Source organism: Chrysochloris asiatica, unplaced genomic scaffold (genome assembly GCF_000296735.1).
Source record: "Chrysochloris asiatica unplaced genomic scaffold, ChrAsi1.0 scaffold00012, whole genome shotgun sequence".
Classification (NCBI taxonomy): domain Eukaryota; kingdom Metazoa; phylum Chordata; class Mammalia; order Afrosoricida; family Chrysochloridae; genus Chrysochloris; species Chrysochloris asiatica.
Window position 1 is genome coordinate 7,423,784 of NW_006408530.1, and position 25,204 is coordinate 7,448,987.

General features: G+C 37.7%; 1 protein-coding gene across 1 annotated transcript in view; it reads left to right on the forward strand.

Moving 5' to 3' along the window:
* Positions 1 to 25,204, forward strand: part of NEB (nebulin) — a 261,077-nt gene that overhangs the window by 44,363 nt on the left and 191,510 nt on the right. The window contains 18 exon segments of the mRNA XM_006834547.1: positions 2,767 to 2,964; positions 4,314 to 4,421; positions 5,559 to 5,657; positions 7,691 to 7,795; positions 7,879 to 7,986; positions 9,608 to 9,919; positions 10,025 to 10,231; positions 12,241 to 12,345; positions 13,170 to 13,277; positions 15,091 to 15,402; positions 16,357 to 16,563; positions 18,517 to 18,621; positions 19,932 to 20,039; positions 21,666 to 21,977; positions 22,585 to 22,791; positions 23,232 to 23,336; positions 23,466 to 23,573; positions 24,208 to 24,519. Coding sequence (XP_006834610.1) covers positions 2,767 to 2,964; positions 4,314 to 4,421; positions 5,559 to 5,657; positions 7,691 to 7,795; positions 7,879 to 7,986; positions 9,608 to 9,919; positions 10,025 to 10,231; positions 12,241 to 12,345; positions 13,170 to 13,277; positions 15,091 to 15,402; positions 16,357 to 16,563; positions 18,517 to 18,621; positions 19,932 to 20,039; positions 21,666 to 21,977; positions 22,585 to 22,791; positions 23,232 to 23,336; positions 23,466 to 23,573; positions 24,208 to 24,519 — 3,126 coding nt within the window.

The following is a 25,204-nucleotide window of genomic DNA, read 5'->3' on the forward strand; positions in this document are numbered from 1 at the left end:
CGGTTCAAGCTCACCAGCTGCTCCTTGGAAACCCTATACAGAGTCACTATATGTTGGAATCGACTCAACGGCACTTGACAACAACATATAATCACATAAGGAGCTCTGGTAGTATAGTGGTTCTGAGTCAGGCTGCTAATCTCATGGTCAACAGTTTGAAACTACCAGCCATTCTGTGGGAGAAAGGTGAGGCTTTCTGCTTCTGTAAAGATTTACAACCTTGAAAACCCTCTGTAGGGTTGCTATGAGTCGGAATCAACTCCATGGCACACTGCCACCACCTCCACCATATAATCACATGCCACCTTAATTGATCCTGTTTAGCAGTTTTCTCTAAGAACTCCATTCTAGATGTGTTGGTATACAGTGCTCACATCGCCACACCATCCTGTTCACTAGTTGCCTTTTCAACTCAAGAAGATTATAAGAACTTGTAGACTTCATATCTGTCTTTTGCTTCTCATTCTAGCACAGAACCCATTATGAAAGTTGCTGTTGTTAAGTGTCGTCGAGTCAGTTCCAACCCATAGCAACCCTGTGTAGGGTTTCCGATGAGTGTCTGGTGAGCTTGAACCACCGACCTTACTTTGAAAACCAACTTTGCAGCCCAGTGCATTAACTCAGTGTCACACCAGGACTAGGCATATTAGAATGCTCAAGAAATATTTGGTAATTGATTGATTCGAATGACAAAATTGGGTAGTCAATGAGTGCTTCTCACATAATATCTAGACTGAATGCAAAGCTGTAGATTTGTTGTTGTTGTTGTTAAGTGCCATCAAGTTAGTTCTGACTCATAACTACAGGGTTTCTAAGGAGCAGCTGATGGGTTTGAACCACCAATCTTGCAGTCCAGTGCTGTAGCAGGGGCATTCTTAAACCCCACTGCCATCAAATCAATTCCTCTTCATAGAAACCATAACTTAAAAAAAATTTTTTTTTAAGTTGAGTATTTTGTCAGCATTTCATATGTGCTGGTTGTGTAAGTTGGTATGAACATTGTTGTTACATACAGTTGAGTCGGTTCCAACTCATACTGACTCTGTATAGTTTCTGAGGAGTGGCTGGTGGGTTTGAACCACTGACCATGCAGTTAAAACTGACTTTATGGTCCAGTGTTCATCCTATAGTGCCACACCAGGACTCCATGAACATTAGCAAGAGTCAAACAGTTTAGTTGAGAACACTTCCATATACCAACTGCTTTGTAACATTGCTTTACTGGTGGGACTGTAGGATCAGCACTACAAATCATAAGGTCTAAATTCAAACCTACCAGCTGTTCTTCAAAAACCCTATACAGGAAAAAAAACAAAAAACAAAAAAACCACCCAACAACCCTATACGGGAACATTATGAGTCGATGGCACTTAACAACAAGATTTGGGCTCATAATTACTTAATGTTCTTGCATGCCATCAGAAAGTTTCCAACATTATAAAAACCGGGGTCTTGAGATTTTTTACAAATAAAACATAAAATTATTTTGTAAATATTTTATTCAGCAAAAGTGCCTACCCATCAAATATGGGAAGAGAAAGCTAAAAGGTTTAAACATTTGCAAAATGATTCACAATAGATTTATAACACAGATCTATACTTGTCAGCTTGGGTCACTGTTTTTAACACTTACGTGGTTATGAGGAGATAAGATGAGTTTAGAATTTCCCTAAAGGAAGTGGGTTAGAATTTTTTCTCTCCATGATGGTACTGGTAAGTAATGATGCTGCTGGGACTTTGACCTAGTTAGCACCTTGTCTGGCTAGTCCAGAAAATCAGCCAATGAAAGTGTCTCCTAGGACCCTGTAAAGAAATTTGGTTTATGAGAGGTTACTTGGTGAAATGTTTTCATTTTCATTTGAAAATGTTTCAAGTTTCATGTCACAAACTTTTCTCTTTTGAGGTCTTATAACTGCTGCAATCTGCAAGCTTCTTTTAAATTGTTATCAAAATTAAACTTTAAGTAAAAACCTTAGAGATTTTCACTGGGGTTGTTGTTGTCAAGTGCCATCAAGTTGGTTCCGACTCATAGCTATCTGTGTAGGGTTTCCAAGGAGTGGCAGGTGGGTTTGAACTGTCAGTTGTGATTCACAGTTGAGTATGCCATAGGTGCTGTCATGTTGAGAAATCAGTAACTACCCATTTAAAAATGACTCTGTTGGTGTTGTTAAGTACCATTAAGTCAATTCCAACTCAAAGTGATCCTATTTTAGGCTTTCCTAGGAGCAGTTAAGCGGGTTTGAACTGTTGACCTTGTGGTTAGCAGTAGAGTGCCACATCAGGACTGTAGGGAAACCAAAATATAAAGTCTACTGCCTTTAGTTTTATAAAATCAGAAGTAGGAAACAATTATCACATAATTTTCCAGTTATTTAAAAAACACTTCTTGATTGAAAACACGCCAAAGGTTAGATCGTATTAATAGGAATAACACCTGTTAGTAGTTCTGGAAAAACTCTGTAAAATTAGTCCCTTACTGAAGCAGAAATTCTGGCCCATTTCAGGTGTCTTCTGTGACTTTTTCATGTTGTTCTTTTTCCTTGAGGAGATTTGCAGAGATCTGTCCGTGTATGATTTGGGGGAGGGAAGGGAAGAGGTTTCAGCAATGTATAGTATGTAGTATATGAATAAATTTTAGGGTAAAGTAACTATTCAGATATTTGGATCCATTTCTCTAATTTGTGCTTATTGTTTAAAAGCCATCGTTATATTTTTCTAGAAACCCATTAGGATATATGATAATAAATGGTAATTTCCTATTCACAGCGTGAATACCGCAAAGATTATGAAAAGTCAAAAACGGTCTACACAGCACCTCTTGATATGGTCCAAGTCACTCAAGCAAAGAAATCTCAGGCAATTGCCAGTGACATAGACTATAAGCATCGTATCCACAACTACAGCTACCCACCAGACAGCATCAATGTGGACCTCGCCAAAAAGGCTTATGCACTGCAGAGTGATGTGAGTAACTGGGCTTTCTCGAATCACTCGTATTAAGGTGAACACTGAAAACGATTTCTAAATCAAATGATTTTTGGTACTTCTCAGAAGTATCTGCATTAAATCAGTAGACTTTGTCTTCTCTTTACAGCAAGTATGTAATGAGAAACATTTTCCCTTCTGGTTTCATAAGAGCATGTCCTTCAATGTTAGAAAGACTTGGGTCAGAAGTGTACTCCATCAGTGTTTCCCTCTGGGAAATGTATCAACCTTGTGGAGTCTCAGGTTCCGCTGCTATCAAATCAGAATAAACAAAGGAATTGTTTTGAGGATTAAATGCAGGGGGAAATTTTTGTGTGGTGCCTGAGCCTAGTGAGTCTTCAGTACACATTCACTGTTGCCATCACTGTTACTGTAATTATTACAATAGTAATTATCACTACTTTTACATAAATTGCTGTATTTTCTACAAATAAAATTCTTCTATCATTTAAAGCTCCAACTTACATAATGCTGCTTTCTGTCAACCAATTAATTGTCTAAGCTACACAATTGAACACTTTGCCCTAACAATTCTATTTTATGAATTATAATCTTATTTACTATTTGTTAAATTTTTCTGTTTCCTCTTCCCAAATAGATTTGACTGGGACCAAATGCTTTTTTGATTTACTATTAATTCTGTCCTAGTAATGATTCTTAATAGACCCATACTGATGAAAAACTGTAGAATACAAGTACCTAAAGCCGGACAGCAAGAGTTGTTCATTATTTTAGTATCATCAAGGAAATGCCTCAAAGTAGAACCAACTCCAGATAATAATTGCTCCCCAAGAAGCAAATTCACTAGTGCAACAACTTTCAAGGACATTATTAGCCAACGTGGAAACACCCCTAAGCTGATCATTGCAAATGACCATCAGTGTGTGCAAACACTTACAACAATAACAATTATCAAGCCTTAGCTCAGAAAACAATCAAAAGTAGCCACCTCAGTGTGACCTTCAGTCTTAATTTGCTATCGATACATGATATGTATAATTTCAGTGAGCAAACACGTCACATTTGATTATCTAAATACAACAATTTCATATACTCTTTTAAATACAGCTCTGAATTTAGCATTTTCCAGATTGAAGTTAGAATTCCACTTACTTCCATCCAGTTGGAAATAAGGATGGGATGGCATATATGCTATTAGGAGAGAAGCAAAAACCTAAGGGCTGTGAAAATCTCTCACCAAGGAAATGTTCAAAATAACCTTAATGTATGGAGTAATGAATCTGATCAGAAATCTTAACACCATTTTGAGTAAAATGTTTTACTTAATAACTGAACAAAGAAATATACCTTTTCTGTTGTTTTTTTAGGTTGAATACAAAGCTGACTATAATAGTTGGATGAAAGGTTGTGGCTGGGTTCCATTTGGATCCTTAGAAATGGAAAAGGTCAAGCGAGCTTCAGACATTCTTAATGAGGTAACGCCACCGGCTGTGTCTTATTGGGAAATTTGTGAATGTGTGTCCTGTTAGAAATTGTAAAAACCTCTCATGAGAAGTGCCTCATTTCCAGCATCATCTGCTAGCAATTGTTGTTGAGGAAAGAAACCTGACATGTGCATGGTTTATCCAGGTAGACAAACATGCCACTTTACATCACCAAAATGGCTATAGTAACCATTCACAATTGGAATAATTTTACAACTTTATGGAGGTAAAATTTACATACCATAAAATTCACCAGTTTTAAGTGGACAGTTTAATAAGTTTTAATAAACGTATGTCACTGTTCTGCTTTGTGCCATCGAGTTGTTTCTGACTTACAGCAACCTTGAATGAGGTTTCCAAGAATGACTAGTGGATTTGAACTGCTGACCTTATGGTTACCAGTCGAATGCTTATCCAGGGCTCAATAAATGTGTACATATACATTTCAATTAATTCAGCCTGTGTAAGTCCTCACCATGATGCAGATGAGAACAGGAATAATCTACATAGGAATAAGGTAGTTTAGAAGTTGCCAGTTCCAAACTGGGACACCTTCCTGTGTCCCCTCACCACTTTAGAAATAGTTTCTGTACTGACCACATTAAGGCTTGCAAAACAAAAACCTCTCTCTCTTATTAGTAACCATGTGTGTTCTTATAGCTCTTCAATTCCTCTTCCTCAAACAGTCAGCTACTTTTCTCCAGACATCCCTGAGAACTTGTTAATGTCACGCAAAAGCACTCCAAATCTCCCTGTGGACTTTTCCGCAAATCCTTTTTGGAAATTTGGTGATGTTTCTGGATTCTGTTCAATCTATAGTGCCTTCTTTCATTCCATAAGCGAGAAATTAGCAAGACTTTCAGGTCTAGTTCCTGAGAGTTGTATTGGTGTGTACTGCCCCAAATCTAAAATTAAACTGCTTTTTTTAAAAAAAAAACAACAACATTGCTTTTAGCACTATATTCATTGTTTTTTTCAAGCTAACCAAGAATCTACTATTTTTATATTTTTAAATTGGGGGGGACAGGAAGCATCCTTGTTTATCTAAAATAAGTTTCAAGGATTTTGATAGGCTAGATTTTGGCAAAAAGTAATACACGTTTCTTTCTTTTTCAATGCGCCAAACAGAAAAAGTATCGCCAACACCCAGACACTCTCAAGTTTACCTCGATTGAAGATGCTCCTATTACAGTACAGTCTAAAATTAACCAGGCTCAGAGGAGTGATGTAAGTGTTCATCCTGACTGTATTTTAATAAATATTAAGTATGCCAATGTTAAATCATACAAATGAACTTCTATTTCAAATGTATTAGTCACCTATATTTATGTTGTTGTTGTTGTTGTTAAGTGCTGTCGAGTCGTTTTCTACCCATGTTGTTGTTATGTGCCATCGAGTCGGTTCCGACCCATAGCGACCCTGTACAGGAGCTCTGGTAGCGTAGTGGTTACGAATCGGGCTGCGAACCTTAAGGTCAGCGGTTCGAAACTACCAGCTGCTCCGCGGGAGAAAGATGAGGCTTTCTACTCCCGTAAAGATTTACACCTATATTTATAATACCATCTAAATGCCTAATTATATAAAGTACCTTATGATGTCTCCAGATTTTCAGTAATAAGGCACATTCAACTCATTTCTCTAGACCACTGTGTGCAAAAGCACATATACCTAGTCCTCACTCATAAGTTTGTCATTATCACTTGGCATTCATGACAACAGTGGTGGTGGTGGTTATGTGCTGTGGAGTCGGTTCCGACTCATAGCGACCCTGTACAGGGCTTCCGGGACTATAAATCTTTACGAGAGCAGAAAGCCTCATCTTTCTCCTGCAGAACAGCTAGTAGTTTCGAACTGCTGATCTTGCAGTTCACAGTCCAATTCATAACCACTGAGTTATAACTACTATTTTGCATATTAATGATTCACATCTGGCAGTAATGAACCCTGAGGTTCTTGATAAAGTCCCTTACCAGGGGACCCCATTGCACACAGAAAGGAAGTTTGTTATGTTGTATTTCACTGACTGGGTAGGGAATGGAAGGGGTCACAGTCTCCATAAATTGCTGGTGTGCTAGGTAGAGTGGAGGGCCGGCTGGGATAGGGCTAACGGGGTTGGAACACTGTCTAGAGGATGCTCACAGAGGAACAAAGCCTGGACAATGGCAGCCAGGGTTCTAAAGGAGGACTGCCCTTGGGGCTAGCAAGAAAGTGGTTTCCCGGGAACCCACAGCTCCTGCTCCCAGCCCTGAAAAGGGCTGGGCCATGATCAGAAGAAGCCCTGAAATGGGACAGTTGGATGTCCAGGGCCTATGGGTGCTCATATCAGTTGTAAAATGTAAATGCAAAATATTGGCTAACAAGGTAGTCAGTAAGTGAAGATTGTTGTTGTTGTTAAGTGCCGTCGAGTCAGTTCCAACCCATAGCGACCCTGAACAGGGTTTCCGAGGCTGTAAATCTTTATGGGAGCAGAAAGCCTCATCTTTCTCCCGCGGAGCAGCTGGTAGTTTCGAACTGCTGACCTTGCGTTTCACAGCCCTATTCGTAACCACAACGCTACCAAATGTATTAAAAGTCCTTTCAAATATTTGACATTGCTTCTCAAGGAAAAAATAAGAAGGGATTCTTTAAATAACAAAAAACACTACACATCTGTATGTAGGACGTCTTTGTTGTTGCAGTGCTGTGGAGTCAGTTCTGACTCCTAGTGAGCCTGTATAGAGTTTCTGAGGACAGGCTGGTGAATTTGAACATTTGTGGTTAGCAGTCCAGTGCTGATTCTACAGTATCATACTAGAATAGGCCGGAAGAAAAGAACATTAGCACTACATCATATAGAGGAGTTATTTTAAGAGAGAGCTAAGACAAAAATTACACAGAGTCACGATATGTGAATATCTTTAAAAGTTCCTTAATTGTCCACAGATAGAGGTGCTTGGTTCAGTCATTTGCTCAGGGAAGTGTCTGTAGATTAGCATTTCATCAGGTCTTCTCCTCTGGACTCATTTCCACAAGGTGCCACTACTTAAGTCCAGAAGTTCTCAGTACATACCAAGGGATGTTGACCAAGGTGAGATCAGAAAGAAACATGAAGGACTCTTGAGTGACTATAGATATTTGCAGTTGAGTTTGGGGGCAGCACAGAATGTGTTTTTCATAAACATCTCTGTACAGATGATACACTTTGAAATTTTTTCCTGTGACATTAGCACTTTTCTGTGCTTTATTTTTGTGTGTGTTTATTGATTTATTTTCTCTTCCAGATTGCTTACAAAGCCAAAGGAGAGGAAATGCTTCACAAATACAGCCTGCCGGCTGACTTGCCCCAGTTCATTCAGGCTAAAGTCAATGCCTACAATATCAGTGAGGTATGTGCGTGGACACTGATGTGTGTGCTAACCCTCGTCTAAGGTGGCTTCTGACTTGTATTCAAATGATATTTCTCTTTCAGAAAACGTACAAAGCAGACTTGAAAGACTTGAGTAAGAAGGGGTATGACCTGAGGACGGATGCAATTCCAATCAAAGCCGCCAAGGCTGCCAGGCAGGCGGCGAGTGATGTAAGTCCAGCTGGTGGTCACACTTGAGTAACTAGAACATGTGAATGGTATAGAATTATGACTTAGTGAGTTAGCATGTCTGCTGTCCTCTTCCAATGAGGCAAATCAGGTTGAAAATTAGTCAGTGCCCTAACACAGATTAGACTCTTCTTGGGGCAAAGCCTTTGCATAATCTCTTGTGATAAATTCTAATCAAGTACCTTAAGTTAAAATTCTCATCTCAATTTCTCAAATTCACATCATTTCTCTTGTGGAAATAAAGAAATGACTTATTATTTAGGTCATAATAACCTCCTGATGATACAATTTTTATCTCAAAACTTTCTTAATTTATATGATTTCCCTTTGTCCCTACTCTCTTTTTACTTCATTCCTTCTAAAGACTCAGGCTTTATAATACCTGGTCCTCAGTCATTGTTGTTGTTGTCAAATGCCATTGAGTCGGTTCCGACTCATAACAAGCCAGCATAGGGTTTCCGAGGAGCATAGGGTTTCCGAGGTGGGTTTGAACTGCTGACCTTGTGGTTCTCAGTCCAGCGCTGTTCCTACAGCACCACACAAGGACTCAATCATTAGGTTCCATTAACGTTATGAATTTTATTTATTATCCTATTTTAGTTTAGCCAAAATGTGAATTGAAGACACTTTGCTCTTTGAGATTTAAAGGAAACTAGTTCAAGCCCCTCCCTGTTGTTCTATAGAACAACCTTCCCTATGATTCCTGAAAATGCTCTGAGATTTTCATTCTTCGGGGCCACTCTGGCTCCTGGTTTGTACTAGCTGGTCTATTCAGTTCACCTGCTCTCTCCCTGCTCTTTCTGTTCTGTGTAACCAAGAAATAGAAAAGAACCCCCTTTTTTCCATTTCCCCCCAAGTCCCAAACATAACTTTACAGATTGTTTGAAATGAGAAAGAGGTTTCCACTGGGCCAATGCCAACATGTTCAGGTTGAAAAATAAGGCCCTTACCCTTAAAGTCCTGCCACCCAGAAGTTCTCTCTGGCTCCCCCTTTCTCTGTGGGTTACATACTTCTCTCCTTCTCTCTGATTGTCTTTCCCTCTCTTTCTGACACACACCCTTCCCTCATGTCTCTGTTTCTCAGTTTTCTAGATCCTCCCTACATCTCTCCAAGGAAGCTCAATGTCCTTCACTTTTTATTATTCAGCACTAACTAGCTTTTTACTCACAACTGACTATCCAAAGACTAACTAAACGTTTCTACTAATCAAGCAGGCAGCTATTTGGGGATCTATTTCTTTAGCAGTATGGTACAATTAGTAGGAATTTTTGAAATATCTATCTTTTCATCTTTCTCTGTATCTAATTGAAATGGAATAACAAAAGATTTATATTGTCATTAATATGAATTCTAGTAATATTGTCACCCCAACCTCTCTTGGATGGGGGTAGCAGAAACAGCTATAGTCAGCTGTGTGGATTCTAAATAAGAATTTTTTTTCAACCTGGCTGTATTTTAAAAAATATACAGTTGAATGTCTAATTGTTTTGTTATTTAAGTAGCAGGATTTCTGAGAAGCTCAATTGCTTTAAATCATGATCTATTGTTTAGTAAGATCTTCATAACTAGATTAAAAAATATGCTCACATTTGTTTGTAATAGGTTCAGTACAAGAAAGATTATGAAAAAGCCAAAGGGAAAATGGTTGGTTTCCAAAGCCTTCAAGATGATCCCAAACTGGTTCATTATGTGAAAGTGGCCAAGCTACAGTCAGACCGGGAGTATAAAAAAGACTATGAGAAAACAAAGACCAAATACAACACACCCCATGATATGTTCAACGTGGTGGCAGCTAAGAAAGCTCAGGATATTGTCAGCAATGTCAACTATAAGCATCCTCTCCATCACTACACCTACCTGCCTGACGCCATGGACTTGGAATTGTCTAAAAATATGATGCACATTCAAAGCAATGTAAGTGACTTTGACTTGGCAAGAGAATTCACCTCTAAATTGAGACCTGCCTGGAGAGAAACCATTGCCCGACCATCCACTCATCTTTTCTCTCTTTTGCTGTAGAACGCCTACAAGGAAGACTATAATTCCTGGATGAAAGGTATTGGCTGGATCCCTATTGGGAGTCTTGATGTAGAAAAAGTTAAAAAGGCAGGAGATGCCCTGAATGAAAAGAAGTACAGGCAGCATCCGGACACCCTCAAATTTACCAGCATTGTTGACTCTCCAGTGATGGTCCAGGCCAAACAGAACACACAGCAAGTTAGCGATGTGAGTACAGTAAAGAAAAGAGGCAGTGGATGTGGAGGGAGGTGTTGTTATTTTAAATAAATGACTGTTCAAAGTTTTACTTATTCTGAGCCACTTACTTTAAAATTCTTTTATAAATGAAATGATCATTGCTTTTAGTTTGGGCATTGGCATTTTCTTTTTCTTCGGTTTTGTCCTACCCTTTAAAAGGGCCTTCCTTTTTAACTGCTCTGAAAGTACTGTGCTTTCAGATAAATTTGACATTTTATTAAAAACAAGTCTACCTTAGTACAAAATACTTCTCTCTCTCTTTCTCTCTCTCTCTCTCTTTCTCTCTCTCACACATACACACACACACATTTACACAGAATTTAACTTTGGATTCCAGCCATCTTATTGTGGAAAATTCATCCTATTGAACTCTTCATAAGTTGCTCTTGTTTGCTTTTCATATTTAAAATATTAATATAACAGCATAATGGTTCTGTTTATTATACATATGCAAATATAAGTTTGTTCTTCAGAATTGATCATATATAATTATTATAGAGATTTTTTTTATTATCATAGTGAAAATTAGATATTGTTTAGCTGCTTGATAATGAGCAATAGGTATTCTCTGGATAAACTCAGATCTAAAGAAAACTTCGATGTAGAGCAGAGTTAAAGGGACACAAAAGCATGCATGTTTTGAACATGTAGTATTTGTCAGGCACTGCATTATGTTCTGATTGTATAAAGGTGAAATAGACAAGGACTAGTTGTAGGTATCACATATAAACAGACTTTTGCCATGCCAAGATATTAATACTGCAGGAAAGGCATGTGCAAAGTATAATGGAAACTAAGAAAAGTGTGCATTCCTCCACGGAATTAATGGGAGGACAGTCAGAGGTGAAGAAGTGTCATCTGATTGCTGAGGTTCTTGGTGGATAATTCATGGAGTCTGGACATCACAGGATAGGTAACAGGGGGTGTTGAAGGCTCTTAATCCATAAGAGTCACATGGTCAAATCCATCATTTAAAGATAACATTGGCAAAAAGTACAGAGACTGTATTGGAGAGAAGAGAGGCTGGAAGTAAAGCAATTAATTAGAAATTTGTTACAAAAGTCCAAGGGAAACATTATTTGGATTTAAACTAAGACATTCACAATTGGGAAGGAGATGTTGAGACGATAGTATTAATGAGATTTGGTGAATGAGCTATGATTCTTAAAGACAGTGAGGAAATAAAGATAACTCATAGGTTCTTAGACACAATTACTTAATGTTTAGAGGTTAGTTGGGATATCAGACTTTACTTGTCATATATACACTCTGAACTACATATGATATTCCAATTGTCATACCTTGGAAAAGAGGAATATAATAAACTACAAGAGACTGTTAAGTCATTCATTTATTTTCCATTACCAAGAAGGAATGCAATAATATCATTATGTTATATATTTTTATGTCTTTCCATGAAAAGTATATGCAATTCTTTACAATGGCAAAATAATAAATATGAAATGATAGACCCTTTGAATGTACTAGATTCATATTCTGAGAAAGTCTTTCTATGATTACACTGATACAATTATAACTGGAAAGTTTTTAGCATAAATAAAATATTCATTTTAACTACTATTTTCTCTCTTGGGGAGAAAACCTTTAAGAGCTACTAACTCCAAAGAATGGATTTACTTAGTTTGATTATTTCTTTTATTCATGTTTGAATTTCAAATTTGAGTTTATTATCCATTCATCTCTGACAATAAAAGATTTCTATTTTTTTTACTTTTTTTTCCCTTTCCTTCTTTCTCTATTTTAATATACAAAGCTTGAGTATTTCTAAAGGAAACAAGCTGCCTAGGTTTTTTTAAAATAGGAAAATGCCTTTGATAATTTTTGACAATTAAAAAGAATGGGGACTTGTGCTCAGAATAACTCTTCTAAGTTTGCCTTTAAATATGTAATTAATGGATTTTAGATTTTATTTTTTGTACTACCTGTAATACATTTTTTTGTGTGATTCCATATTGCAGATCTTATACAAAGCTAAAGGGGAAGATGTGAAGCATAAATACACAATGAGTCCTGATCTTCCTCAGTTTCTCCAGGCCAAGTGCAATGCTTACAATATCAGTGATGTAAGTGGGATCTTTAACGGGTTGTGAACTCCAAGCTTGACAATAAAATAATAGAATCTTAGTGTAGGATGGGGCCTTGACAATTATTTAGGGAAATTTCTCACATAGCTCTGTTGGAGCATATGCCATGATTATTTTTTTCTTCAGTTGATCTTTTCAATGGTAGAGCAACTAACGGATATAACATTCTTTACTATACAGCATACAAAATCTATTTCCCTAAAACTTCTACTTTGTTTTTCTCATTCTGCCCTTCAGAAAAAGGAAAAAAAAAAATCCTTTTTCTTAAGATAACTTTAGCATTTTTAAAGCTTCCCTTGATCCTTTTAAGGAAGACAGCAACTTCATTTTCTCTTAGTTCTCATATGTGATGGTATCCCAGATCTTTATTATTGAATCCCTATCAATATGTGATTTCCCTGGATGGTGCAAATGGTGAGCATGCTTGGCTACTTAACAAAAGGTTGAAGATCTTAGTCTACCCAGAAGTATTTCAGAAGAAAGTCCTGGTGATCTCCTTCCTAAAATCAGGCATTGAAAACCCTACAGAGCACAGCTGACTTTGACACACATGGGGTCACCATGAATTAAAGTCAAGTGGACAGCAACTGGTTACTAGTCAGTCAGTATGTACCTAAACCAGAGGTGGGTGGATAATTAGTACCGAGTCCAATGATTTTATGTTACACAAAGTGTGATGCTTTATAAATGTAACTTCCTAAAACATGATACGGTCTAGTAGACTCCTTAGAAAAGCAGCTAAGGAATCACTTTAACTGATTAAGACAGAGCATGCTGACATCCTTTCTGTTTTTCCATCCCAGGTATGTTATAAGCGGGACTGGCACGATTTAATAGCCAAGGGCAACAATGTGCTGGGAGACGCCATTCCCATCACAGCAGCCAAGGTGTCAAGAAACATTGCCAGCGATGTGAGTAAAAAATTTCAGTGAAATCTGGGTGATTACCTTTTTTCACATGTAATCAAATGTGTGCTTGTTTAAATGATACCTCATTGAAAACAATATGTTGAATTAATGACATTCAGATTCCCCAGAAAGTTTTGTTTTGAAAATCTGTCACTTTTTCAACATTTTCATGCTCTTTCCAGTTGACCCTACTTGGTAGAGCTGTCATAATTCTGACAGCGGCTTTGTCCCCTGATTCATAGCCCAAATTATCTTCCCTGACACATTTCCCTGACAGCATACATTCATTTTCAGTGGGAACACCCTGACTGACACTTACATGTTAAATTCAGATGAATGCCTTCATTATAAATGTATTACGGAGATTGAAAAATTGTTACACAAAGATTTTTATAAGCCAAATGGAAAAAACCCCGCTTTTCTAAGATATAACTTTGATTCTTGCAAATTGATGCCCATTTTATTTGTAATAAATATATATATACTGGTGTAGTGCTGTATGATAAGCACTGAACTGCTAACTGCAAGGCCAACGGTTCAAATCCACCAGTCGCTCCTTGGAAACCCTATATAGAGTCACTATTGAGTCAGAACTGACTCAATGGCACTTAGCAACATTTATCCTTAATCCCATTTTTGGAAAGAAATGTTTTCTAAATTCAAGCACTTTACTTTCACACACTATTCCATGGGCTATAGTGTGGTTTGAGAAGAGTCTAGAAGAAAGGAACCAACCTGCATGCAGACCACAGCAGCGATGGGGTTTAAGAACACCCCCGCTTTCATTGAAGGCATGGTTCTGAAAAAGTCTTCCTCAAAAGCTTGTAAATAATACTCATTGCTAAGAAATGAATTTCTAGTTTTAGGAAGGAAGTCAGTGTCTAGAGAATGACATCACATTTTTAGCACTTGTACTGTGATCTTTCTAGCATTACTTATTAATCACTTTTACCTGATAAATCTTTGCTTGTAAATTAGGTGGATTTGCATTCTCTTGTGTGAGAATTCAGGTTTTGACCTATTACTGTATAGTTCTGTGTGCATTCCCATTGCTAATTCCAGAAATGAGAGGACAGACCTTAGCAACAGAGATTTTGTCTGTAGGTTTTTATTGATGGAGAAACCCACAATCATTCCTGCCCTCACTCTAGCTTCTTAATTCATTTGCAACTGCTTTCAGCAGTAAGTTTGAAAAGTAGCTTGTAAGAAATGGGGTGGCTTAAAGGCCGCACTGCCTTTAAACTGGTGCCACCTGGAAAGAAGATGGTTTTTATTTAACCATGTTAGGTCAGCTTGGGACAACAAGCACAGGAAGGTTTTCTGCTTCTCATCCCGGTCGGATTTGAGTGTCAACATGCAGAGTTCTCTTCTGCACTTGTTGGGAACAGAAAATAGAAGAGGTCCTCAAAAATTTTTAAGAGTCACTGAAATATCATTGGGTCTGTAACTCACATCCCTGAGAAACCAAGCTATTGGTTTTATATTGTTAGCATGACATGTTCATATTAAAAATGAGCATTCAGTTGGTTTTTAAAAAAAAGTTCTTTATGCCAATAATCTCCAGGACTCATAGCAAAAAAAAAAAAAAAAAAGAGAGAGAGAGAGAGAGACTGGTTCTGAATTTATCCTGATACCCTCTTGAGATCCAGCAGTGTTTGAAATAAATGCTTTCACTCTGGAAGGTGATGTGCTCTGTATTCCATATACAGTCTTTCAGAAAGTCATAATGTTCTGAAGGTCTTTGTGTATGAGTATAATTGCTGCACCAAATGCTATAAATGCCCAGAGCTTTGCTAACCAAGTTCTATCTCTGCAGTATAAATACAAGGAAGCTTATGAAAAGTCTAAGGGAAAGCATGTGGGCTTCAGAAGCCTCCAGGATGATCCCAAGCTGGTCCACTATATGAATGTGGCAAAGTTGCAATCCGATCGTGAATACAAGAAAAACTACGAGAACACCAAAACCAGCTATCATACTCCTGGGGACATGGTCAGCATAACAGCTGCAAAGATGGCCCAGGATGTCGCCACCAATGTCAACTACAAACAACCGATACATCATTACACTTACCTACCTGATGCCCTGAGTCTGGAGCACACCAGGAATGTGAATCAAATTCAGAGTGATGTAAGTATGTGGAGCAGAACAGACCCAAAGAGTTGTGTGCTTAAAGGAGGATGAGCATAGCTCCCTGTTTTATTAGACTTCAGAATACAATAAAAATTTAAAATATAAACCATAAACTATTATAAGATTAACAATGACAAGATAGACAGGCTATGTTTTACCTGACTTTCTGTGCTTATAGCATAATGATTATGACATTGTCTTTCTGGATCAAAAATAAACCCTATTCCAGTCCCTAAACAGGCGCTTCTGGTAGGCCAGCTTCAATGACAATAGACATATCATATAAAATACGAGAATTCTTGGTTCTTTTTGAATTTAGGAAGGTTTTCTTGTTGATTTCTTTTTTTTTTTTTAACTCAAGGCCATGCTCACATCCATGTAAATCTATGGAATGAGTCATCTAAAATGAACCATCAAAGCTTTGTGATAGCAGCATGATTCATGGGGAGGGTATTTAACATTCAGAGGATTTTCTTCTGCAAGTGAGAGATTTCTGGGAGAACTGTTCTTTGTAAAGGGAAGAAATGGTGCTCATTTATTGCTATGCAATTAAAATGCCTCTTCCTTGCTGAGATCAGGAATATCCTAGATGAACAATAGGGGCTTACAGAGAATCTTTGGATGAAACTACAAGTTTTAGTGTCTTCAGTGAAATGAAAAGAAAAACCCAATTTATTGCCAAAAGAGACACAATCTTTTAGCAGAACTCATGAAAATATATGACCTAGATTCCCTCCAGTGTTGTATAATGTACCCTTACGGCAGAGTTGCTTTCTTATTACTTTCACAGAGTAATCAGCTCTGTGACAGACACAGTGAAAAGCTCTGTTACAGACACAAGCATGCTGAGAAGAGTTGTTATTCATTTCTTGGGGATAGAACTGCAGATTTTAGAAACATCTCTTGAATATTCTCTAAGGTGTCTCCTCATATGAGATTACTCTTTTACAGAACGTATATAAAGATGAATATAACAGCTTCTTGAAGGGCATTGGATGGATCCCTATTGGTTCTTTGGAGGTCGAGAAAGTCAAAAAAGCAGGCGAAGCATTAAATGAGAGGAAGTATCGACAGCACCCAGACACTATCAAGTTCACTAGTGTGCCTGACTCCATGGGCATGGTTTTGGCTCAGCAGAACACAAAGCAGCTAAGCGATGTAAGCATTTTTCTTCAAAAGCACTTGTCCCTGAAGAACCCACAAATCAGCCATTCCGCCACCTTTCTTAACTCACTATGTCAAGGGGCATCTATATTAGCAAATTGCTTTCAGAGTTTTATGATAGAAAGGTTTTACTATTTAAGCAACTTGAATCTTTCTTAGGAAAAATAGGGAAGTGGGAGGGGGGTTCAGGTTTGCCTTATACCCAAATGTAGAGAGTCTGTATTATTCATAAGAAAATCCCTATCCATTCTCCATAAAAATGATAGCATTGCTATTATTATTTGTCTGAATTGCTAAATAATCGACATTGCACTGTGTTGCAATAATTCTGCCTAGCTGCATTGGGAAAAGGCACAATGTCTTAATCCCTTTGCATAATAGTTCCATGTTCTGAGAGGATCTCAGATAGAGACCTTGTGGGAGGTGATCACTCTGAAGGCACACTGATGACTCTGGGGTGTCATTTCTGAGCCCAGGTCAGTCTGGGACTCTTATACTTTCAGTTAGGAGCTACTTACTATGCTCATTGCCATCGAGTGATTCAGACTCATAATGATGGCATAGGACAGAACAGACCTGCTTCATAATTTCCAAGGCTGTGAATCTGACTGTTACAATGCTGACCTTTTGTGCAGCAGCCAAGCAGTTAGCCTCTGTGCCAGGAGGCCTCCTTGTGGTAATTTCATAATCCACCTGTAAGGAAGGCTAGACTTTTTAGGATTCTAACCTCCAGATTTTGGAAAGTGGCTTGGTTTAGATTTGAGGATTATCAGTAGATTTCAGGACAGTCCCCACATTACCACAGATATTTAAATATTAGTTCTATTTAAGTGGTAATAGTGTTGCTTCATTAGATTTCTTTTGCACTGAACTTGTGTCATTTCTCACTGTGTTTTTCAGTTAACTAAAGAAACTGGAGAGTTGAGGGGGCACCCTGGTATGACACTGTAGGACTGCTAACCACAAAGTTGGTGGTTCAAATCCACCAGCTGCTGCTTGGAAACTCTATACAGGGTCTATATGTGTTGGAACCAACTCGATGGCACTTAACAACAACAAAGAAACTGTACACTTACGTAGTCAGTGTTCTCCATCTGCCAAAATGATGTGAACATCTGCCTAGTTACTCAAGCCAGAAACCAGGCAGTCATGGTTGACGCCTGCTTGTGTGAATCCCCACATCCAAGATATCTGCTGAATCAAATCTCTCTCATCTATGCAATCTGAATATACTGCTACCAACTGCCACCAACCCCCATTCTGTCTACTAGGGACATCTGTAATAACCTGCTGGACTCCCATCCCAAGGTCCCACACAATGAGAGACCATCTTAAAGCATAAATGAAACCATGTCAGTCTTATACTAAAACCCCTTAGTAACTGTACCTTGAACTGAAAATCTAAACTTGTTAACTTGACCCTCCACTCTATGGCTTTTTCTTTCTAATCCCCTTGGCCTCCCTCCACACATTATAATCACATGACCCTTTCTAGCAGCCCTGGAAGGTTCTTTGTGTGCCCAGCTCTTCTGCCTTTTCTCAAAATGTGTGCATGAGCATCACCTTCTCAGAAAGCCTTTGCTGACCACCCTACTACTTCCCTGCAGTTATTCCATTTGCAATCCATCACACATTTAACTCTGTTTCATGGTTTGTGGCCTATCTCCTCTACTGGACTGTAGGTTCAATGAGGACAGGGATAAGGTCTGTCTTTTCCATCAGTTTAAAAGCAGAAACTATCACCATGCCTAGCGCACACCACTGTCTTAAAAAGGTTGGTGGAATGAATACATGAATATGTCTACTAGAGCCCCCTCACTGCAATGCTTTTGGTATCTGCCTGGGGCATGGAAAAGCACAAAGATAGCCTTAATTTTTTAAAGAGTGAACTTGATGTAACACAATAGGTCAACTAATACCATTTTCATGTTGCCTCCTTCTTTTTAGTTGAACTACAAGGTGGAGGGGGAGAAACTGAAACACAAGTACACCATGGACCCGGAATTGCCTCAGTTTATTCAAGCTAAAGTCAATGCTCTCAACATGAGTGAGGTGAGTAGCTGCCTGGTGCCCGTCGAATTTTGCTTCTGACAGCCTCTCCTTGCTAGTTCTGTGGAACTCTCACAATACGTTTAGGGGAAACAAACTGAGTGTGACCTCGTCTGAGATCCCAGCTTAGATCCTTAATGGAGACCATGAGACTCCAGGACTCTGTAAAATGTTTGCTAATGCTGTTGTTCTGAGTTGCTATGGAGTCAATTCTGATTCATGTTGATCCCAGCTGTGCATGGTAAAATTGCTCCATAGAATTTTCAAGGCTGTGTAATCTTTCAGAGGCAAATCACCAAGCCTGTCTTCTGAGGTGCCTGTGTGTGGGTTCAGGCCTCCAATCTTTGGGCTAGTAGTCAAGCCCCTCACCATGATACCGCTGACATTTCCTGTCAATGGACTGTGACTCATTAGGGAGTTGTGAAATCAATTCAGTAGCTTGTGACCAACATTTTTTTTAATGGAACAAAATGGATTAGATAAGATTGGAAAATACAGCAGTGCCTGGTCTGTAGTAAGGATGCATTTTGCTTTCTTATCATTTATTTCAGTTATTTGTTAAAACTCTCGAAAGAGGTTAATGTAATTATCTTCTGAAACATATTTCTGTAACTAGCCTTCCTCTTGGGAATTATATATATTTAACTGGTGATGATGCATAAATCCACTTTTATTTGAAGTTGATAAATTGCTATTTTAAAAGAGTCGAACTTGAATAACATTGCTCATTTCTTTTTAAATGACTTCTTCATTCTTCCCAAAGTTTTGACTATCTTTGGACTCCAAAGATCTTCTTTTATCCATTTTTATTTATTTATTTTTATTTAGGAAAAATTATTTTTTCTTATTTAATAAGTAATATAGAAGGCCAAAATACTAAAATTTATTAAGGCTGGGTGGTATCACATCAGAATTTTTTATATTAGTCTCCAAATTTTTCTGTAAATTTCAAATGCTTGATTACAAACAACACAAAAAAGTGCTCACTTATTACAGAAAAATTTTAAACCATTGAAAAGTATGAGAAAATCAAAACTCATCTGTTATCCTGCAATCAAAGCATTCTCTTTTTGTCTTTGTTATATAAACATATACAATTTTAAAGAGGTTGGGCTCAGACTGTATATTCAGTTCTGTTTGCTGATGTTTTAAAAAGGATTTTCTAGGTATATAAAAGACAAATAACTCTAATTCTATGAGTGTCCTTAATGGAAGGGTATATACTATGACAAGTTTTATAAGAAAGATTTTGGCATCTTGTTTTATACTTTTAATTATGTAAAATGATGAAATAATCCTTCCTGTTTTTGTAGGCTCATTATAAAGCTGACTGGAAGAAAACCATTGCCAAGGGCTATGATTTGAGACCAGATGCTATCTCAATAGTTGCTGCAAAAAGTTCACGGAATATTGCTAGTGATGTAAGTCTTATTTGAAAGTAGTATAGTCTATTTCTCTACATTTTTTAAATCTTTGTATGTCATTTAAGACTATCTGAGCTAAATTAGGAACTGAATAAGGAAACTATAATATTAAAAGTATTTCTTGATATTGCAATTATTATTTTAAATATTGCCTCCCTTAAAATATCTTTAAAGAATTAGTATTGTTACTAGTAAGAAGAAAGTCATTTTTTAAACTGTCAAACATTGGGAATTCTCATTAGTAGCATTGTTTGAATTTGCATACTGCTTTTTATTTAGATTTTGTGAAGAGAAAGACTATTGTAGTTGTTGCTGTTCAGTGTTGTCAAGTTGGTTCCCAGTGACCTTGTACAGGGCTTCTGAGGAGCGGCTGGTGGGTTTGAACTGCTGACATCGTGGCTTGAAGTCCAGTGCTTAGCCTACAGAACCACACCAGGAATCTGAGAAAGAGTCTTGGTATACTAAAATAACAATGAATCAAAACAATATGCAAATGTTTTAAAAGAATAGAATTTCTAAATTTTGTAATATCCACAAAGAAAACCATCTGATGAAAACCGGAAAGAATTATGGATTAAATTACAGAATTTTAATTTATTAGTCAATAAAAAATTAGGTTGTATTTTTATAGAAATTCATATAATAAATACCTTGGTAGAGTAAAACTCAATCATATAGCATCCAATATGCAAATTTGTATAAGGGTATTGATGAAATTTATTCATAATTATGCAAACATTTTATCAGATAACAGTTGTTGTTGTTGTTGTTGTTGTTAAGTACCATGGAGTTGGTTCCGACTCATAGTGAACCCTGCACAGGGTTTCCGAGGCTGTAAATCTTTACGGGAACAGAATGCCTCATCTTTCTCTCGCGGAACCGCTGGTAGTTTCGAACTGCCGACCTTCAAGTTAGCAGTCCAATTCGTAACCACTATGCTACTAGAGCTCCTTAAGATAACAATAGAAACAAGAAAATAAAAAAATACACAATAAACAAACTTTTCAGGAATTTTTGGAAAACATTCAATGAATCTACTTATAAATCATCTACATATAACCTACAGATCATTCCAATTTTAACTATCCTCAGAGTAGGATTCAAAATCAATAAAAACATTTTGTTAATGGTTTATTTAAAAAATTAGAAAAACATTTTGTAAAAAATCTTAGATTTTACCTACATTCAATTGGAATTTGGCTTTAAGTGAATTTTTACATAAGTGTAGTTTAATATTGTTGAGTACACATGAGATATTTTTATAACTTAATACAAATAATTTTCTATAATATAATTATAAGTTATTATAAAATTATGTTACTGTTCTGGTAGCGTAGTGGTTACTAATCGGGCTACAAACCTTAAGGTCAGTGGTTCGAAACTACCAGCTGCTCCGCGGGAGAAAGATGAGGCTTTCTACTCCCGTAAAGATTTACACCCTCGGAAACCCTGTACAGGGTCGCTATGGGTCGGAACCGACTCGATGGCACTTAACAACAACAACAACAACAATATAGTATTATTAATGCTAATAAAACTTGTTTATTAGAGTTTACTACGTAGTTTAGCATTTTCTGTGCTCTACCATATCAAATTTCTGTCTGCCCTTCTCTTTTCATCTAGTGCAAATATAAGGAGGCCTATGAGAAAGCCAAAGGCAAGCAAATTGGATTTCTCAGTCTTCAGGATGACCCTAAATTGGTTCACTACATGAATGTGGCCAAAATCCAGTCAGATCGTGAGTATAAAAAGGGTTATGAAGCCAGCAAGACCAGCTATCATGTACCTCTGGACATGCTCAGTGTGACAGCTGCAAAGAAATCTCAGGAAGTTGCTACCAACACCAACTACAAACAGCCATTCCATAACTACACGCTGCTGCCCGATGCCATTAATGTGGAGCACTGCAAGAATGCGATGCAGATTCAGAGCGACGTACGTAATGCTCCACAGATGTGTCAGTATAGGCTTAGGTACCAATTTCCAGCTGGTGGGAACTAGGAAATTCCACTTACTCAACCCTAAAGCCAGTTGAACTCACTGTCATTAAGAATTTCTTCCAGTATTTGAAGTTTGGGGAATTTACTCATTTGAATTATATGTTATTTAAAAACAAAACAACCAGCTTTGGCTGTTAGACCACTGTATCATATATTCTGTGTGAACTCAAAAAGTTCAAATGGATATCATAATCTTTCTTTTAGTGCAAAATTATTTTCCAAAGAGATATTGTAAATGGGATCTACTCTATGTACCATAGGTTAGGATAGATATGTTCCCTTTCTGTTAACTTTTCTTTTCTTTTACCCCAAGAAAATTATTTTTTAAAGTAATTTTTGGGGATCAGGATTTCAAAACCACCATGAATGCAATAATTCCTTTTGCAATGAATTTTCCCCAAATGACAGGAGTAAAGAGCAGGTTATTTGTCTTTTTCTTTCTTTTTTTTTTTTTTTTTTTTGATAATGATTGAATCATCTAGCAAAAAGAATGCAAGGCCTGATCCTTTCTGAAATGAGAATTTTCCTTTTTTGTTGTAAAGAACTTATACAAATCTGACTTCACCGGCTGGATGAAAGGGATTGGCTGGATCCCAATACAGTCACTAGAGGTCGAGAAAGTAAAGAAAGCAGGAGAGATACTTAGTGAGAAGAAATATCGCCAGCACCCTGAGAAGCTGAAGTTCACCTACTCCATGGACACGATGGAACAAGCTCTCAACAAGAGTAACAAACTGACCATGGATAAGGTAAGAACTCAGCTGCTAGCCTCAGCCACAGATACTCAATGATGCTCCCTGACAGTGCCCCTGATTGTTCTTCTGTATTTTGAATTTTCTTGTGATAGTGCTGCTGCTGGTGGGGGATGGGTACATTTCACCATGTCTGAAGACTTCTCTCCTACACTGAGGTTCACACTGTCTTTCACCGCCATAAATAACATACAAGAGAACCACAAAATCCCACACAGTTGTGAGATTGGGACAAAATGGCATTTATTGCTCCAGTGTAAGGGGGTCTTTTTGTTGTAGATGCAGTTTCTCCCACCCATCTTCTTGCCATTTCAACCCATTTCTAATATTTGATTTAACCCCTTTGACCATGGGAATGTGGACTCTCTTCTTCTTAGTGGTATAATATAGTACACTTGCCCTGCTATGGAATCATATGCCTGATCTTCTTATTGCAGAAACTCTACACTGAAAAATGGAACAAAGACAAGACTACCATTCATGTCATGCCCGATACTCCAGATATTTTACTCTCCAGAGTAAATCAAATCACCATGAGCGATGTAAGTAGATTAACAACAACAAACACCGAGGAGAAGATTGAAGAGAACTGAGAGTTATATCGGATGTCTGTCTGGTACATGCCACTTTGGAAATTAACAGATGCCATTGTTTTCTATTTTATCTTCTAGAAACTGTACAAAGCTGGCTGGGAAGAAGAAAAGAAGAAAGGATATGACCTGAGGCCCGATGCTATCCCAATACAGGCAGCAAAAACCTCTAGAGACATTGCTAGTGATGTAAGTGATTCCACTGGACCTCCTTTAGGATAAATGAATGTGAGCAAGTGAGTAAAGCTGATGTATACTCAGGAGCTGGAATGAGTTCTATTCGGTGCTGGTGGGAAGACCATCCTGTGTGCAGCACACATGACACTTTCATAGCCTGGTTATGTACCTCTAATCATCTGTTCATGATTTACTGTAAAAAGTGACCAGGTTCTTGCTAAAGTAAGTTGCATTTAGATGATTCAAATCATCTATAGGCCACAGGGATGTAATATGCATAGTCTGCTGAGTAGACACAGGGCCAGGCTCTAGCCTCAATTTAAAATACACTGTGAAAATCTATTCCTGCAGCCTAGTTTGCTTGTTGGGTTAATGAATGGGGAAAGATGCTTTCTAAATCATTCTAAACCAGCACATTCATGTCTCTTGAATTAACTCTGGGATCCTTTTCTTTTCATGGACTCCAGTCTGGGAAGAAATTTGAAGTAAAAAATATTTGCTTCCAGCCCCTTGGGAGCTCCTCCTTTTCAAACTTTAAAGTAACTTTCAAACTCAACACCTAAAGAAAAGTTAGAGGCATCTAGTGAATGGTACTTGATTCTTTCCTTCAGCATTTTCATTACCATGCTTTGTCTTCTGCCCACAGTACAAATACAAGCAAGCCTATGAACAAGCCAAAGGAAAACACATTGGCTTCCGGAGCCTAGAAGATGACCCAAAGCTAGTGCACTTCATGCAGGTGGCTAAAATGCAATCAGATCGGGAATACAAGAAAGGATATGAGAAATCCAAGACATCCTTCCACACCCCAGTGGACATGTTCAGTGTGGTGGCTGCCAAGAAGTCTCAGGAAGTGGCCACTAATGCCAACTACAGGAATGTGATCCACACCTACAACATGCTTCCTGATGCCATGAGCTTTGAATTGGCCAAAAATATGATGCACATTCAAAGTGATGTATGTGAAAGTCACAACATGTATTTTCTCTGAGCATAATAAGCAAGTCATGATTGATTGTAACTAATGAAAAATGTAAATTTCTGAGAGAAATGTATATGCAATTTCTCAACAAAGTGTTTTTATTTGTTACTTTAGATTGAATTTATTTATTTTAGCTAAGCAGGATTAATTCTAGAAAGTAGTGTCTTATTTTCTATTATTATGCTTTGAGCATTGAAGTCTGAATTCAAGAGTAGCAAATAAAATTTGGCTTCAGAAAGAATGTATGGAAGGAAATACATTTAGCAGAGAAAGTGAGAAACATAAAATGCTCCTAGCAGAGGAGTAAACGGAAAAGCAGGAAATCAAGAGACTTGATAGGGCCTGCCTCTCAAACCCAACAATTTTTACTATGTGGTGCTTCTAACTTTGCAATTGCTGCCTTACTTCCTGGTGAAAGGTGGAAAGGTCATGGATGAGGCAACATTAGAATAAATATGCAGAAGACAGAAAGGTAGGACACCAAGAATTCAGCTATAGAGTTCCTTTGGTGGCCAGCGGATTTTAAATTAGAAACCAAAGGTAGGTCATGCCAAGCCTATACTTCTCTGGGAAAGTAAATGCTGAGTTATTGATTGTCAGAGAGGTATACAAGCATCCAGATGAAAGTAACATGATGGGTTTGGAAAAAATTGCCAGAACT